We start from the raw sequence: 16,086 nt of genomic DNA on the forward strand, positions 1-16,086 counted from the left end.
CTCAGAGGTGAAGTGACTTGCCCAAGGTGACATAGCTGGGAAATGGTGGAGCTGGGAGTGAAAACCAAAGCAGGTGCTCATTAATTAGTGAACTTTAGAGCTTCAATTTTCTTATAAGGGAAGCTATCTGTATCCATCTCACAGACTCGTTTATTAGGTAAGCATATAAAGTGCCTGGCACATAGTAAGCCCTTTAAATACAGCTTGTTTAATTGTTTCGATTGTCCTTCCCAAATAATGCCTTGAAGAAAGCATATACAGATCCTGTCCCACGTACACTCTGACCGGGAAGAAGGGAGGGAGGAGGGCTGCTGGTTACCAGCATAAGTGGTGATAAGTGGGCTAGAGCTTGTGCTGGGTAGACCAGGGAGGAGAACTGAAAGTCCAGAGATCATATCCCCCACACCCCCAACCACCACCATTTTGCAGCTGGAGTCTAAAGCCCAGAGAGGGGAAGGCATTTATTCTAGGTCACACAGCAGATTAGAACCCAAGTCCCCAATCTCCTGAATTCAGGTTGGAATCATGGTCTTGGCCCAGGTTTGCCCTGTAGTAAGCATTTTATGTGTTTGATCTCATTTTATCCTCGCATCAATTTAGGGACAAAGGGTCTTTTTACAGCTGAGAAAACAAATTTAGAGTGGTGAGGACGTTTGCGGAGGCATTGAGGGCAGAGAGTGAAGCCATGTCAGCTGGCTTCCAGATGCCACAAACTGCACCCTTTACTACCTGGCGGATTCAGCCTGTGCAAGACAGGGGTTGCCCAGTGGAATTCCCCAATTTCTGCCTAGCAGAACCCACTCCTTCCACCCCCAGGTGGAGCAGGGAGAGGAAGCTGAGTCAAGGAAGGCTTTCAGGGAGGAGAAAAGAGGACAGAGCCTGGGAGTGTGGGGAGGGGCCTATGGAGGCGTCTGACCAGGAAGGGGGATGACTAGGTTCAGAAAGAGGCCTCAGGGAACCTTCCATCCCCTTCCCTTAGGCTGACCACTTGCAGCCTTCAGATACCAGATTCAGGGAGTCCTCTGGCCTTGTCTCCTTCCCTCCCTTTCTTTCATTCAGTTCTCACAAGCTCTGCAGTTTGCAAAACCCAACACCTCCTCTGTGGGCCTGCGGTTTCCTGTGGGTCTGGGGTCCTGTGGACAGGGAGAGTGGAGGAGGTGGTGAAAGCCCTTTCTTTGCCTTCTCATGCTGGGGCTGTCCAACACACACACACACACACACACACACACACACACACACACACACTCCATCCCCTGAGTCAGCCGCAGCCTGGCAGGGAGGGGCGGGGTCACTGATTCAGTTAACAGTGCCTTCTTAAAGCCCCCATGAGGGCAGCTGCAGCCAGACACTGCTACCCTCATCATGAGCCCCTGGCAGCCCCTGGTCCTGGCGCTCCTGGTGCTAGGCTGCTGCTCTGCGGCTCCCAGAGGACACCAACCTACTGTGGTGGTCTTCCCAGGGGACCTGCGAGCCAATCTCTCTGACAGGCAGCTGGCAGAGGTAGGCAGACACCCCAGTCTAGAGCTGGGCAGGGCTGGCTTGAATTTCTGGGAAAGGCATGGGATCGCAGAGGAGATCCTTTGGGGTATGTTGGGAGTGATATGAGTGTCTGGAGAACAGAGGTGTCCAGGATCAGGCACCGGGGAGTCCTGTGGTGGCTCTGGGCAGTGGTGGCCAGGAATGGGTTAATGAGGGTTTCCTAGGTGGGCAATGGGAAATGGGGGGTGGGCACTGGAGGGTTCTGGAGTGGGCACGGGCTGGTGGTGAACAGCAGTAAACCCTAGGGGCGCCCTGAGGCAGGCACTGACCAGGGCATTAAAGGGTGGGAAGGAGGTGAGTATGTCTAAGGGAGGGAGATTCACAGGTGGGCACAAGCATTGCTCTCCAAGGTATCGAGCCTTGGGGGCAATGCCTGGCGGCTAGTCCCTGAATGCCTGGAGGGATGGAGTCCTGCCCAGTAAGGCAGGGAATGAGAGTCAGGGATGTGGAATATCTCTGCCCCTCCAACCACAGGAATATCTCTACCGCTATGGCTACACTCAAGTGGCTGAGATGAGCGACAGTAAGCAGTCCTTGGGTCCGGCGCTGCGGCTTCTCCAGAGGCGCCTGTCCCTTCCTGAGACTGGCGAGCTGGACACCACCACCCTGCAGGCTATGCGAACACCCCGCTGCGGCGTCCCAGACCTGGGCAAATTCCAGACCTTTGAGGGCGACCTCAAGTGGCACCACCAAAACATCACGTACTGGTGCGCAGCCCGGCCCCGCGGGGGCAGGAGCGGTGGGGTGGGGAGGCCGGTCCCGCGCATCCGCCCGTGGTGCACACGTCCTGTTCTAGACCTATCCCTGGGTTTCACTAAGTGAGTAGACTGGGCAAGTCGTTCCACCTCGGAGCCTGTCTCCCCTTTGGGAAAATGGGCCCTCAATCTAAGTCCTCCTGATAAGGCCCTTGTGAGTGTCCAAAGAGACGAATGCGCCTGCAAGTGCTTTAGAGTTAAAGCATAGCGCGTATGCTGAAGCCTCGGAGACACCGGCTGTCGCTGCTGCCCCGGCTTCTCACTTCTGACCTCTATCCTACCTTTCCTCGACAGGATCCAAAACTACTCGGAAGACTTGCCGCGCGACGTGATTGACGACGCCTTTGCCCGCGCCTTCGCTGTCTGGAGCGCAGTGACCCCGCTCACCTTCACTCGCGTGTACGGCCGGGAAGCTGACATCGTCATTCAGTTCGGCGTTAGGGGTGAGAACGCAAGAAGGGCAAAGCCCGGGTCTTGGCCCGGGCCCGCATGGGGGGGACCACGGAGAGAGTAGAGCGGGCCCTGGAACCGGCTTTCTCTCGCTTGTCTGGGCAGCCTGGCCGCTGCTCGCGCTTACCTGCCCCCTCCTGTCCGCCACCGCCCAGCTGGGGGACGCAAGGCTTGGGCAGCCGCTCACAGGCGGGGTTTCAGTCCGCACTCTGTCCAGCGCCCGAGGGCGGCGCACAATCAGCGCGGTTCTACTCGGTTGACTCTCTCGCCACTTGTTTCTTCAGAGCACGGAGACGGGTATCCCTTCGACGGGAAGAACGGGCTCCTGGCACACGCGTTTCCTCCCGGCCAGGGCATTCAGGGAGACGCGCACTTCGACGACGAAGAGTTGTGGTCTCTGGGCAAGGGAGTCGGTGAGATCCTGAGCTGCCCCGGCCCCCATTCCCTTCTCTTCTCACACCCATCACCAGCCATCCTGACCCGTCTCCCCCCTGTCCCTGCAGTACTTCCAACCCACTTTGGAAACGCAGGTGGCGACCCCTGCCACTTCCCCTTCACTTTCGAGGGCCGCTCCTACTCCGCCTGCACCACGGCCGGCCGCTCCGACGACATGCTCTGGTGCAGCACCACGGCAGATTATGACACCGACCAACGGTTTGGCTTCTGCCCCAGCGAGAGTGAGTGCAAGGTCACGGCAAGGTTGGGGGTCCCTGAACACCCTTGAGGGTCCAGAACCCTGGGTTTTAATGCCAGCTCTGCCGCTGTGCTGTGTGGCCTGCAAGTTGCTCTCCTGTTCTCTGGGCCCAGTTTCCTGATCTGTGGAATGAGGAGAGGAGGGACGGAGTACACAGATCTGTGGGTCAATAATCTCTCAGCACCTCGTGGTAATCGTACGGGCCTCCCCAGGACTCTACACCCTGGACGGCAATGCGGACGGCAAGCCCTGCGTGTTTCCGTTCACCTTCGAGGGCCGCTCCTACTCCGCCTGCACCACCGAAGGTCGTTCGGACGGCTACCGCTGGTGCGCCACCACCTCCAGCTACGACCAGGACAGGCTCTATGGCTTCTGCCCTACCCGAGGTGCCTCTGCCCCGCCCACCAGATTCAGCCACGCCCCTAATTCTGCATTGGTCCCGGAAACGTGGCTCCACCCCCGCGCCTTCAGTTTGTCTCTCCACTCCTGGTTGGTCCCCTGGACCGCGGTGGCTCTGTCACTATCACAACCCTCTGATTTCTAATGGTCTCCGCCCGATCTTTGTGGCTTGACCTTTTAGCCCAGCCAGCTGCCTCTTTCTTGGTCTCAGGTCCCCAGGTCCCGCCCACCAGCCTAGTGCCCGCAACGCCCCCTAGGGTTTTAAAATAGGCCAAGATTCTCTAGCTCCTTGGTCTCTCCAGTCGACTCGACGGTGACCGGGGGCAACTCGGCGGGGGAACTGTGCGCCTTCCCCTTCATCTTCCTGGGCAAGGAGTACTCGGCCTGCACCAGAGAAGGCCGCAGTGATGGGTACCTCTGGTGCGCCACCACCTCGAACTTCGACCGCGACAAGAAGTGGGGCTTCTGCCCGGACCAAGGTAGGCAGGGTTCCCAGGTTTCAGGGCAGTGGTGGTGGTGGTGGTGGGATGGTCAGGGCTGGGAGCGAGGCCCAGGGTTCACATCAGACTCCCGCTTTCGACCAGGATACAGCCTGTTCCTTGTGGCGGCACACGAGTTTGGCCACGCGCTGGGCTTAGATCATTCATCTATACCAGAAGCGCTCATGTACCCCATGTACAGCTACACTGAGGAGTCGCCTCTGCATGAGGACGATGTGAAGGGCATCCAGCATCTGTATGGTGAGGTTGTGGGCCGGGGACGGAGGGAGGAGAGGGAAGGGCTGGGAAGGGCTAGTTAGGGAGAATGAGGATGGGGAAAGGTTGGGACCTCAGTATCTGCGGGAAAGCCCAGGGCCCCTGGGTCCAAATGCTGCCGGGTCAATGCTTGGAGATGGTGATAAAGAATCCAGACTCTACAGATGACAGTCCAGCCCTCTCCTGGATCCTTTTCTCCCACTAGCCTGAAAGTGGGGAGGGGTGTTCCTGCATGTCTTGTGTTCATAGGCACCAGCCAGGGCCTGACACAGCCCAGGGACTGGCTAAATGTGGCTGGAATGAAAGGTGAGTGTGGGAAAGGAAGCTGCATGTCTGTGGTTGGAGGCAGGCAGGCTCCAGCATCTACAGTGAGGAGAGTGCGTGCCAGGGCGCTCATTGATAGGCTTTGGGGAGCAGATATCCATGGGCACAGTGATATACAGGAATAGGGGTGCCTCATCTGGTGTCTCTTTTTAGGTCCTCGCCCTGAACCAGAACCACAGCCTCCAACCACCACCACACCTGAGTCCCAGCCCACTGCTCCCCCGACAGTCTGCATCACTGGACCTCCCACTACCCGCCCCTCAGAGCGCCCCACTGCGGGCCCCACAGGCCCCCCTTCAGCTGGCCCCACGGGTCCCCCAACTGCTGGCCCTTCTGAGGCCCCTACAGTGTCAATAGATCCAGCGGAGGATGCCTGCAACGTGAACATCTTTGACGCCATCGCAGAGATAGGGAAACACCTGCATTTCTTCAAGGATGGGTGAGGGGCAGGGATCTGCAATTCAGGGAGGGGGTTTGGAGGAGGGACCTGTTTGTCCCTCCCCGCCCACTACCTTCGCTTCAAGGTTCAATGTCCTGCCATTCCCTTTTCACGTTCCCAGGAGGTACTGGAGATTCTCTGAGGGCAAGAGACGGGGAGTGCAGGGTCCTTTCCGTATCACGGACACGTGGCCTGCCCTTCCCCGCAAGCTGGACTCTGCCTTTGAGGATCCTCTCACCAAGAAGATTTTCTTCTTCTCTGGTTAGTTTCCTCCTTTTTTTTCCCCCTCCCGCCACCGTCCTCAGAGATCTAGGAGGACCTAGAGACTAAGGGTAATCCATAAAATGTCTTGTGCGGCGCCCCCTCTTGGCGGTGCAATTTAGCAAATTTAGCGGGGGCTAAATTTCAGTTCCCCTCCTCAGCGCACCCTAACACAGTCGTAGTGAGCGGCTCTACTCCTTGGGCACAGAGACTGCGGGCACACACTTGGAAAGGCTTCGCTAGGTTCTCTCTCCCTTGACATTCAAGGAAAGTGTGTTCTGCCTCCCTGCCCCCAGACCTCTGTAACCCTTTCTCCTGCAGGGCGCCAAGTGTGGGTGTACACAGGCGCATCGGTGCTAGGCCCGAGGCGTTTGGACAAGCTGGGCTTGAGCCGGGAGGTGGCCCAAGTCACCGGGGCCCTCCGGAGCGGCCGAGGTGAAGTGCTGCTATTCAGCGGGCCCCGCTTCTGGAGGTGAGAGAAATGAGACTGCCAGCAGGGGGAGCTCGGGCGCCATCCGCCCGACTTACCGCCGCCTGAGCACCTGTCTCCCCGCTGCCTTCCTGCAGGTTTAACCTGAAGACACAGACCGTGGATTCCAGCAGTGTCAGCCCTGTGGACCAGATGTTTCCCGGGGTGCCTTTGAACGCGCACGACGTCTTCCAGTACCGAGGTTTGGGCTGCAGACGCGGGTCAGGGGCATGTCTCTCCCCAAGACATCTCCCATGCTAGACTCCCCTCCTTTAGTGATTGGTCACATTCTAAGCACGAAAGAAAAAGTCCTTGGAGGGTTAGGCAAATGCTTCAACACTCATAAGTTCCCTATAGAGTCAGGGACCTTCCCCAGATTATACAGGGACACAGGGGCACAACCAGATGTGGGACTCTCCAGCTGGAAGCTCTTTCACCCACTGTACAGGGCACATGATTTGCATGGAGGCTCATTCTTTTATTAGAGAATATTTATCAAGTGCCTATAATGTGCCAGGCTGGGAATACAATGAAAATAAGATAATTCTTAGCTGCGCGTCCTTGGGCAAGTCACTGCTATACATGGAGACTCAGTTTCCCCATCTGTAAAATGGGGATGATAGCTGGAGTTGTACTTCCTTCCTTTCTTTTTCTCATCACTCACATCCAGTTGACTAGTTCTGCTGACTGCCAAAATATTCACTTTTCATCATCTCTTTTGCAAACACACTCGTCCAAGCTGTATTGGTTGTCCAATACTTTTAATATATTCTCTGGGAGTAGGGAGGGGTTAGGATTGAAGGGCAGTGGTCTCGGGATGACCTATTCTAAGGTCAAATACACTAACATGATCTGATCCTTCCCATCTCCCTTCCTCATTCCCTCACACTACTACAGTCATTCTCTCTGCTCCACTTCACCCACACAGGCCTCCGGCTGCTCTTTGAGCACATCAGGATCATGCCTAGCTTAGGGTCTTTGTGCCAGCTGTTTCCTCTGCCGAGAAGGTTTTTTCCTTCGGGTGACCCCGAGATTGTCACTGAGCTGCCTTCCTCTCCTTCTTTGCAAAGAGGTTTTCGCTGACCCTCCTTATCTATTCACTTACCTGCTTTCATTTCCTTTATAGCTTTCTATATTGTCAAAACCAATCTCACTTATTTACGCATTAGCTTGTTAATTGTCTGTTTTACCCTGATAGAGTGTAAGCACAAAGAGAACTGAAATCATGCCTGTACTTCTCTGCTGTATCTCCAGTGCCTCTAACAGGCTTGGCCCAGTAAATATTTGTTGACTGAATGGATGGATTTTCTGAACGAATGAATGAATGATTCTGAGTACCTACTGTGTGCCAGGCTCTATACCAGTGCTTTGGACATGAGGTCTGTGCCCTCCAGCATCTCTGTGGGGGAGATGAAGATGTCATGTGAAAACCTTAGAAAGATCTAGAGAGGGCAGGAGGGATGATTGTAAAGATTGTGCTCCTGTTTCTGTATTTATATGTAGGAGGGTTGGAATCACCCCTCTTGTACCTGCCTCTCCCCTGCAGAGAAAGCTTACTTCTGCCATGAGCATTTCTTCTGGCGTGTGACTTTCCGGAATGATGTGAACCAGGTGGACCAAGTGGGCTATATGAACTTTGACATCCTGCAGTGCCCTGAGGACTAGGGCTCCCCATCCTGCTTTGGCACTTCAGTGTGGGTCCCCAAGGGGACTGTCCTGATGGGAAAGGAGCCAGTTTGCCGGATACAAATTGGTGGGTCTGTTCTAGAGGACAGGGAGGAGTGGAGATGGGCTGGGCCCTCTCTTCACACCTTCCTTTTTTGTTGGAATGTTTATAATAAACTTGGATTCTTTAATCTTGAGGAGGAGGTTTATTTCTGTATGTATGTATGCATGCATGCACATATGTAACTGATAGAATGCTTACTAGTTGCCAGGCAGTTTTCCAAGCACTTCATAAATATTAACATTTACTCCTTCCTATTAGGAAGGTTAATGTGATTATTCCTGTTTTATAGCCAAGGAAATAGCCAATCTATTATTCATTCATCGAACATTCATTGAGCCCCTACATGGAGCCAGTATAATGCTGGGCACTGGGAATAGAGAGATGCATTGGAGTGTTTGTTTCTGTCCTAAAGGACCTCTCTGTCAGTGGTCCTCAAACTTAAGTGCCCTGAACTGGCTTAAAATGCAGACTCCAGGTTCTGTCCCCAGAGAGTACATCTCAGTTACAAGGATGATTCTGTGGTGGGATCACACACTTGGAGAGTGTGCAGGCTGTGACTATTTATACTAGAATAATGGTGTGTGTGTGAATCTGCATGTCGTGGCTGAATCAAAATGACATTTCAGCTTGAACTGAATCTGGAAGGATGAGCAAGAGTTTCTTCCTGTGAAAGTAGGCCTGTCTTCTTAGAGGGTAATTTACCGAGAACCATTACACCTGAAATTGTGCCTACTCTCTGCCCCTCACACATGTGTGGAAATGACACATAGGGTGGTAATTGCAGCATTGTTTGTATAGAGAGAAATTGGTAACATCAGCAGAGGTGAGGTGGTGGATAAAGAAAATGTGGATCATATGCATGATGACAGTAGCTACCCCAACACAGCTCTGACTATATGCCAGGCACTGCTCCATGTGCTTATATGTGTGTTAACACAACAATCCCTAAACAACCCTACAGTACAGGCACTACTCTCACTTTGTAGCTGCTCGAACTGTTGTCATCACTCCCTATCACCATTTTATAAATAAGGTGACTGAGGAACAGAGAAGTATACCTGAAGTCTCATAACTGGTGTGTAGTGACAGTGGGATTTGAATGTGCAAATGCTAGGATAAGAGAAAAAAAGGGGTGTTGGAGGGAACTACTAGTGCCTCAGAACTCTACAGTGTGGTTTTAGCAGGTGGACGAAAGGGATGCAGAGAGGACTCTGGGATGGCTGAGACAGGAATGGTGTCCTGGGTTAGATGGGAGGGCCCAGTGCCAGGCTGAGGAGTACGGATTTGACCCCACAGGACAGCAGGAGACACCTAACTACAGGTTGGGGCAGGTGAGTGAAGGTGGCAGGCTTGATCAGATTTGATCATCTCCCAGACCTGGGGCCCAAGTGGGAGTTTAAGGAGGGGTTCAGAGGACTTCTTCCACCTGGTTCCCACCTAATTACACTACTGAAATTACTCTTCAAAGCCATCTATAACCTTCCTATAGCCAGATGCCATGGTACTCCTCTGTATGCATCCTACACCATCTCTCAACTTATTTGACAGTTGATAATGCACTTTCCCCTGGAGTTTTTCTTCACTTGATCCCTAGGTTTCTCCAACCTCACTGGCTGGATCTTCCTCTTATATACCACAATCTCAAATCATCTTGTCTATGAGTTTGCTCACTTATACTTTGTCCTCTCACTCCTCATCAGAATTTAAGCCACAGGAGGACAGGAAGCCAGTTGATCTCATTCAATGCTGTATCACCAGGGTTTAGCACCATTACCTGAAACACAGGAGCGCTATCAAGATGTACTAAATGAATGAAATGCGTGAATGAAACTCAGGTGTTTAGGAGACAGCAGCAGAGGTGGCCCAGGTTCCAGGAGCCACACACTGGGGCCTCTGGTGTAGGGAAGGCTCTCAGCTGCGGGTAGGATGCTCAGGCGTTTCCAGTGTTAAGAAGAGCGCAGGGCCTTGGACCGAAATGGCCAGATTTAAGCGACTCCGCTCAGCGGGCACTAGGACCCTGAGCGGCGCCGCGTCCGGTAGGGGGCGGCAGGCGGGGGGAATTGCTCTTTCTGCCTCCTAGAGCCGGCTGTTGCCACTTGTGCGATCCAGGCCCACACCGCGGCCTCCCGGCCCCCACGTCTGCACCATGAGCCGCCGATTCACTGTCACCTCGCTGCCCCCCGCGGGGCCCGCCGGGACCCCTGACCCAGAGTCCCACCGGCGTTCGACTGCGGATCTCCGCCACCTTTCGGGGGAAGACGCCAAAGGTAGAGGCCGCAGGGGGCGGGGCCTACAGGAGCGGGGCGGGGCGACAGAAGGGGCGGGACCACCCTGGGTGGGTTTTCTGCTGGAAGGGGGCGGGGCAAGGGTTGGTGGTGGGTGGTCCCGGCTGATGGCCGGAGACCGCAGAGGAGCTGGAACCTAGGGGTCCGGGGGAGGTTTGGATGGGAAATGGCAACGGGAGGAGCCAAATCCGAGGTGGGCGTGGTCATATGGAAGAGGGTGGGGCTAGAAGCGAAAGGGCGGATCTTGTGATAGAGGGGGCTTGGGTCATGGGTGATGGGCCGGCGGGCACCAAAGGTGTAGGGTCATCTCGGGTAGAGGGCGGAACAGGAGGAGAGAAGATGGAACCAGGGGAAGGAGTGGGTCCAGAGTCAACGCGGGGAGGTAGGACTAGCTCAGTTCGCGGGCAGCAAAGGGCGGGACCAGAGGGGAAAGGCCAGGAGGCTAGGGGTGGGGTCGAGGGCAGGAGTTAAAATGAGCCGGGGTTTTGAGACAGGGTCTGGTACTGCTGGTCACTGGTGCCTGGCATATCCTTCAGTCCTCCTGGAGGCATCCGGACAGGGCCCGGTGTCCTAGGAAGAAGGGAAAAAGAGAAGTTAGTCTGGAGCCCAGGCAGCTAGATACTGGGAGGATTCCGTGGGGAATCCGGTCCCGACCCTCGGGACCCACTTAGCTCCCTCCGCTCCAGCTCTAGAGGGCTGGGTGGAGCCAGTTCAGGCGGGTTTGGGGACGACCTCCTCCACGGCCCAGTGCAGCAGTGGAGTCATGTAATGGGAGTTGCAGGGTACAGAAGAGAGATGAAGGGAAGGATCCGTTTAGTTTTAGGTGAAGAACTAGCGTCCTTGATGCACACACAGCCTGCTCCCCAGGGGTATTTGTCAGGGGTCCCCTCCCTGGCTCTGCACCCCTCAGGTCTGGAAGAAACGCCGTGAGGCGAATCCGCCTGGAGTGGCCCCAGCACTGGGAGGAGGAAGAGCCTCCCCGGGCCGCCAGGGGTCGCTGCTGAGCCGCAGGTGAGCTCACTGACCCCAGCAAAACTAAGCACTCCAAACCCTAGAGGGGCCCTTTACGAGTTTTTTTGGCCAACTCCCTCATTGTATAGATGACCAAACTGAGGCCTGGATTTCCGCAGAGCTCCAGTCCTATAAACCCACCGTCTCCTGAACATCCTGCACATGGCCACTCAGATTTCTTGGGCTCCTACTCTTTATGTCTTTCCTGTAATCTGTCTGCCCCTTTTCTCATTTTCATGACTGTCCTTACCATCCTTACAGATTTAAGTCAGAACTTCAGGAGCCATTCTCAACGCCTCCTTTTATCTTTTCACCAGATCTAATTGGTCCTCACACCTTGGCCACCCCACCTCCCAAACAAGCTGAATCTGGCCATAACTCTCCTTCACTATCATCCTGGTCCAAAGCTCCACCATTTCTCAGACGGCCAAGACCACAGTCTCCTCACTGGTCTGCCTGCCTCCGATCCTGTAGTGGCCACCTTGCACACAAGCTTCCTGTCGCTTGTAGGGTAAAGGCCACAGCCTTGAGTCTGTCACTCAAACTCTTTCCTCACCTGCTCCTGGTATACCTGCTTGTGTTCATATCCCTGCCTCTATTAGCCAGAGAAACTCCTACTCACTCTGTGAGTTATGGCTCATTTAACCTCTCCTGAAAACCTTTTTTACTTTCCCTCGCTCCCAGGCAGAGGCAATCACTCCTGGTCTGCCCACCCACCGCACCGTTAAGCACATGTCCCAATGGATGGGAGTTATTTACTTGTGTGTCTCCTGTATCTCCAGAGCAGGAACCATATCCTTTTATCTTTGTGTTCTGAGTTGCAAGCCCACAGTCTGGCACTTAGTAGGTGCTTAATGCTCATCAGATGAGAGGGGGAATAGGCTCCTTCTCCCCTACCCCTTTCTTCCATCCATTCCCCACCCCCTGGCCTGAGAATAAGATGGCCCTTTCTCTTATCCCAAGGTGATTACTTGGTTGTCCCGTTCTCATTTCCAAGTTCCTGCATGTTGAGGTAAAATATGGCTTCCAGTTTTCGGTGTGTGGATGTGTGTAAATACTGTGAATCTGGAGTGCTGCATGCTTGTGGCAGAGGTGGTGTGTATGTGTGTCAAGGGAGGAGCCTCCACGCTGGCTCTGATGACCTGTGGGGTGGTCAGTGAGTCAGTGCTTTGTGTGTCACTGGATGCCAGGGTGCCTGCCTGTGGGGTGCGTCCTTGTGTGCCTGAGTTTACCGTACATTCTGTCTTGAGAATGATTTGCATGACTTAAATTTCTGAGGCCCTGAGCCTTCAATACCTCCTCATAGTTCCCTGAAGGGGGAAGTAGACAAGGGCTCCTGAGGAGACACCGGAATCTGTGTATCTTTCACATAGTGTTGTTGTGTCACCTCTCTGGCCCCAGGGGGATGCTCCCGCCCATCTTTGTCCTCACCCTGGCCCACAGGGAGACATGGCAGCATGTGGAAGGTGGGGAAAGGAGGTTTGGCGGGTCATTGTATATAAGCATTATCTTTCATTCTGGACAAAGCGATTAGAGTTTTGTCCCTAGAGGTGCTTCCTGCTGCCAGAGGATCAGCTATAGGTGGAAACACAACTCATGGGGGTGAAAGAAGCAAGCCAGAGACTGATGCTCAAATCTACCACTAACCCTGGGCTGCAGCCCCCAGGCCTCAGTTGCCTCATCTGTTCCATGGGAAGATTGGTGGTGACATGGCCTCACACCTTGGTCACTGGTGCCTGGCAGATCCTTCAGTCCTCCTGGAGGCATCTGGACAGGCCCGGGTGCCAGTTCTGACAACTCTGAGCTACTCTCTCACCCCTTTACACCATTTCCTACTGTGATTCAGTTTCTCATGGAGCAAGACAGGACACTGGAAAGAGACCTGGGCCTGGATTAAGACTAACAGGAGTTGGGATGTGCCCCTGCAGAGGGAGAGGGGGTTACTTTATGCCTGGGGGATGGAGAAACACTGCAGTATAGTCCCAGCATGCTGTAGCTCAGGCTCTGTGGTGTGGCCTTGGGCAACTTGCTTCCCCTCTCTGGGCCTCAACTTCCCCATCTGTAGGGTAAAGGAGTTGAACAGGAAGCTAGCTATCTGAGGGTCATTCTAGCCATAAAGGGTGATGATCTAGAGGGTGAAGTGCTTTGCTTTCCCCATGCCCAAACCTCGTGTTTCAGTATCTCTATCTGTAAATTGGGAAGGATGATACTGAGTTATTGGTATACATATTTGATCTGGAGATCTTCAGCCTATTCAAGGAGTTCTCCAGTCACTCACTCCTCAAGGCAGGACTTAGAATCTCACTGTCCAGTACCTCAGCCCAAGGTGAGCCCTGGGAATCTCCATGGCAACAAACTGGTTATGAACGGGCTGCAGTTGCCATGGTGATGGGCTGCTCTCTCTCACTCTCTCTCTCTCTCTCTTGCTCTCTCCCTCTCTTTCTCACCCCCCTCATCTCCCCTCCCCTCTTCTCAATGAACCAGAGCGATCTGCAGGCACCAGCTCTCCAGGTGGGATAGGGGTGGGGGGTAAGTGCAGTGAACAGGGGGTCCAGACTGAGAGAGAGGGATGATGGGCTGAATCTGTAGGTGAATGAGGGGCTGTTGGGGTGCCATTACCATGGTGACAGGGCTGCAGCCTGTTAATTAAGCCCCCGTTGCCACGGAGATGATGGTGGTTGACGTGCTCTGCAGTGAGCCCTGTGTGTGTGGGGTGTGCTGTGCACTGGACTCATCAGTTCACTGTGAGGCTTTGGGGTCTGGAGGATGCTGCACGGAGGTTGGGGAGGGCTGAGTGAAGGAGGGCGTTTACAGCGTTGGCTCCACGAAACCAGAGCCGGGGGTGGGTGGGTTAGATCATGGGAAGAATGATATGGAGATAAGGATGGATAGGATTGAGCCTTAAGAAGGAACCTCCGCCTGCCTCCCATGGAAAATGGGCCCAGTCAGGTGGCTGCAGCTTCCTCCAAACATCCTCTCTTCCTGGTTCAGTGGATGGAGCCCTGGGCTGGAGGTCAGGGAGCTGGATCCTACCCGCAGTCTGCCACAAGTTCATACCATGAAGAAAATTTGTACCTTTCCATTTCTGGACCCCAATTTCCTCATAAATGAAGAGTAGTAAAAAAATAATTTATCAAGTCTCTTCCAGTTCCCAATCCTGATACTTAGGGGGTAGCTTCCCTGAACTTTTATCTCTGCGAGAATAAGGTAGGAGTGAGGGTGATGAATCTTAGAGACTCAGAATTCAGAAATAGGACCCTGCTCAGCTCTGCATCTTGTGTTGCTTTAATGAGAGGGTACCCCTAGCCCTAGATCTTCCTAGGGCTTTGGGTGGGCTGACAGCCATGTTCCTGGGGCTCAGCGCTAAGGGTCACCTTACTGATGGCCTTACTGTCCAAGGCCAGGCTGGCAATACAGGAAGTGCCTGAAATTTTCTCAAAGCTTCAGTATAGAGGGTTGGCCTGAGGCCAGACTAGGGACCAGTCTCCTTGAGAGGTGGAGGGTGTGCATCAAAGGGGTGGGGTCTCTCCTTGGGGCTGTTGCCTCACTTGGTCTGGGCTCCTTGCAAAGGGCTCTAGGCTTTGTTCAGAGATAAATGAGAGATCACAAAGTCTTCAGAGTGAGAGGAAGTCCCATAGATTATGCAGCCTAACCCTTTCATTTTACAGAATGAAGCCCAAAGAGAAGGCTTCATTATCTCCCCAACAAACACAGAGTTTGGGGGCAGAGAGTAGGATGGCACCAATGTCTCCTGAATCTCAGATGCCTCGTGAGTAGGAGCTCTGGTGAGGGTGGACAGTTGAGATGCCCAGGGGAAGAGATGCCCTGCCTTCACCTATGCTCCCCTGGAATCCAGGTTTCCCTCAGGCCTGGGATCAGTTTCTGAGTGGCCAGGGCTCTGGATCACAAATGAAGGGAAATACACCAGGGGAATATCCCAGACCTGGGATGGGTGAAAAACCTCAGCTGTTAATTTATTTCACAGCATTTCTCAGACAAACATACCACACATTTTTACTATGTTACCTGTCTCTGGAGAATAGTGGAAAACCATGACACTGGTGGTAGTGGTCGTGTGTGTGTAGTGGAGTGCCTAGAAATTCTTGAACACTAGCCTACCCACCTGCTATCCTTTTAACTCCTGTTGTCAGTCCAAACTCATCTCATTACGTTTTGTGCATGTGGTTTTCTCACTGGGAAAGCCAGGAAGACCAATTCTCACACCTTGTCCGAATAGCTAGGTCTCCACCCTAAAGAGTCCCTTGAGCACCCACAATCCCAGTGGCAGTGACACCTTACTGGTGCAGCCCTCAGAGGCTCCTTGCAGCCAGCTGTTCAAGATGCCATGACTGACCCAATCTGAAGCCATTGGTGAATGTGTACAATGGGATGGGAGGAGCAGGCTCTGAACATGGTTCTGAAAAGTTACCTCCTAGAACCGGGTCTTCATTCATATAGGTGGCCTTTTAGGACCTGGAAGATCTTCTGGGTTCACTTCCAGTTGCAAGCTGACAGGCCACTCCAGTCCTGCAACCTCTGAAGTTTTAGCCCAAGAAAAGGGAGAGAGCTCATCTCAGACCCAGTCTCTGTCCTTTTTAGTAGCCAAGAATCAGAGGCATCTGAACAGTGCGAGCATGACTGCATCCTTGTCCCTTCTATTGGAGGCAGGACCAGCTTAAAAACAGGTATAGTGAGGAAAAGAGTCCTAAACTGGAATAAAGCAAACTGGATTCTAGACCAAGTACTGCCATTCACTGGTATTGTGTTCACAGGCAACCATTCCCCCTCTTTGAGCCTGCATTTTTGCATCTGTAAAATGAAAGCCATGTCTTAGATAAGAAGATTGACAGGATCCTCTTCAGTCCTGGAACTCTCCTGGAATTTAGAGGGCTAGTCTTAGAGGCCAGGGTGAGTCTGAAAATCATTTCCCCTTCATCTGCTCTCACCCTTGGATGTTTAGTTCTAAATCCTCAGGG

At 53.6% G+C, this 16,086-nt stretch overlaps 2 protein-coding genes across 3 annotated transcripts in view; both read left to right on the top strand.

Moving 5' to 3' along the window:
• The first annotated feature begins 1,314 nt into the window (after positions 1-1,314).
• On the top strand, positions 1,315-7,947 carry MMP9 (matrix metallopeptidase 9). Its single transcript, XM_036902125.2, has 13 exons — positions 1,315-1,500; positions 2,014-2,246; positions 2,589-2,737; positions 3,029-3,157; positions 3,248-3,421; positions 3,651-3,824; positions 4,140-4,316; positions 4,422-4,577; positions 5,070-5,355; positions 5,477-5,616; positions 5,938-6,088; positions 6,184-6,287; positions 7,632-7,947. Exons 1-13 carry the CDS (start codon positions 1,363-1,365, stop codon positions 7,748-7,750), a joined length of 2,130 nt encoding a protein of 709 aa, XP_036758020.2. The 5' UTR covers positions 1,315-1,362; the 3' UTR covers positions 7,751-7,947.
• Positions 7,948-9,891: 1,944 nt separating this feature from the next.
• The window catches only part of SLC12A5 (solute carrier family 12 member 5), a 35,408-nt gene continuing 29,213 nt past the window's right edge, over positions 9,892-16,086 (top strand). For both annotated transcript variants that reach the window (XM_036902121.2, XM_057503040.1), the window contains exon 1: positions 9,892-10,081. In XM_036902121.2, the coding sequence (XP_036758016.1) occupies positions 9,961-10,081 (121 nt within the window). In that variant the 5' untranslated portion in view covers positions 9,892-9,960. The remainder of the gene's footprint in view (positions 10,082-16,086) is intronic.

Source organism: Manis pentadactyla, chromosome 5 (genome assembly GCF_030020395.1).
Source record: "Manis pentadactyla isolate mManPen7 chromosome 5, mManPen7.hap1, whole genome shotgun sequence".
Classification (NCBI taxonomy): domain Eukaryota; kingdom Metazoa; phylum Chordata; class Mammalia; order Pholidota; family Manidae; genus Manis; species Manis pentadactyla.

Coding starts and splice junctions, on each gene's coding strand:
- MMP9 (XM_036902125.2), top strand. CDS start 1,363: ATGAGCCCCTGGCAGCCCCTGGTCCTGGCGCTCCTGGTGCTAGGCTGC. Junction 2,738..3,028: donor CATTCAGTTCGGCGTTAGGG/GTGAGAACGCAA, acceptor TTGTTTCTTCAG/AGCACGGAGACGGGTATCCC. Junction 3,825..4,139: donor TGGCTTCTGCCCTACCCGAG/GTGCCTCTGCCC, acceptor TGGTCTCTCCAG/TCGACTCGACGGTGACCGGG.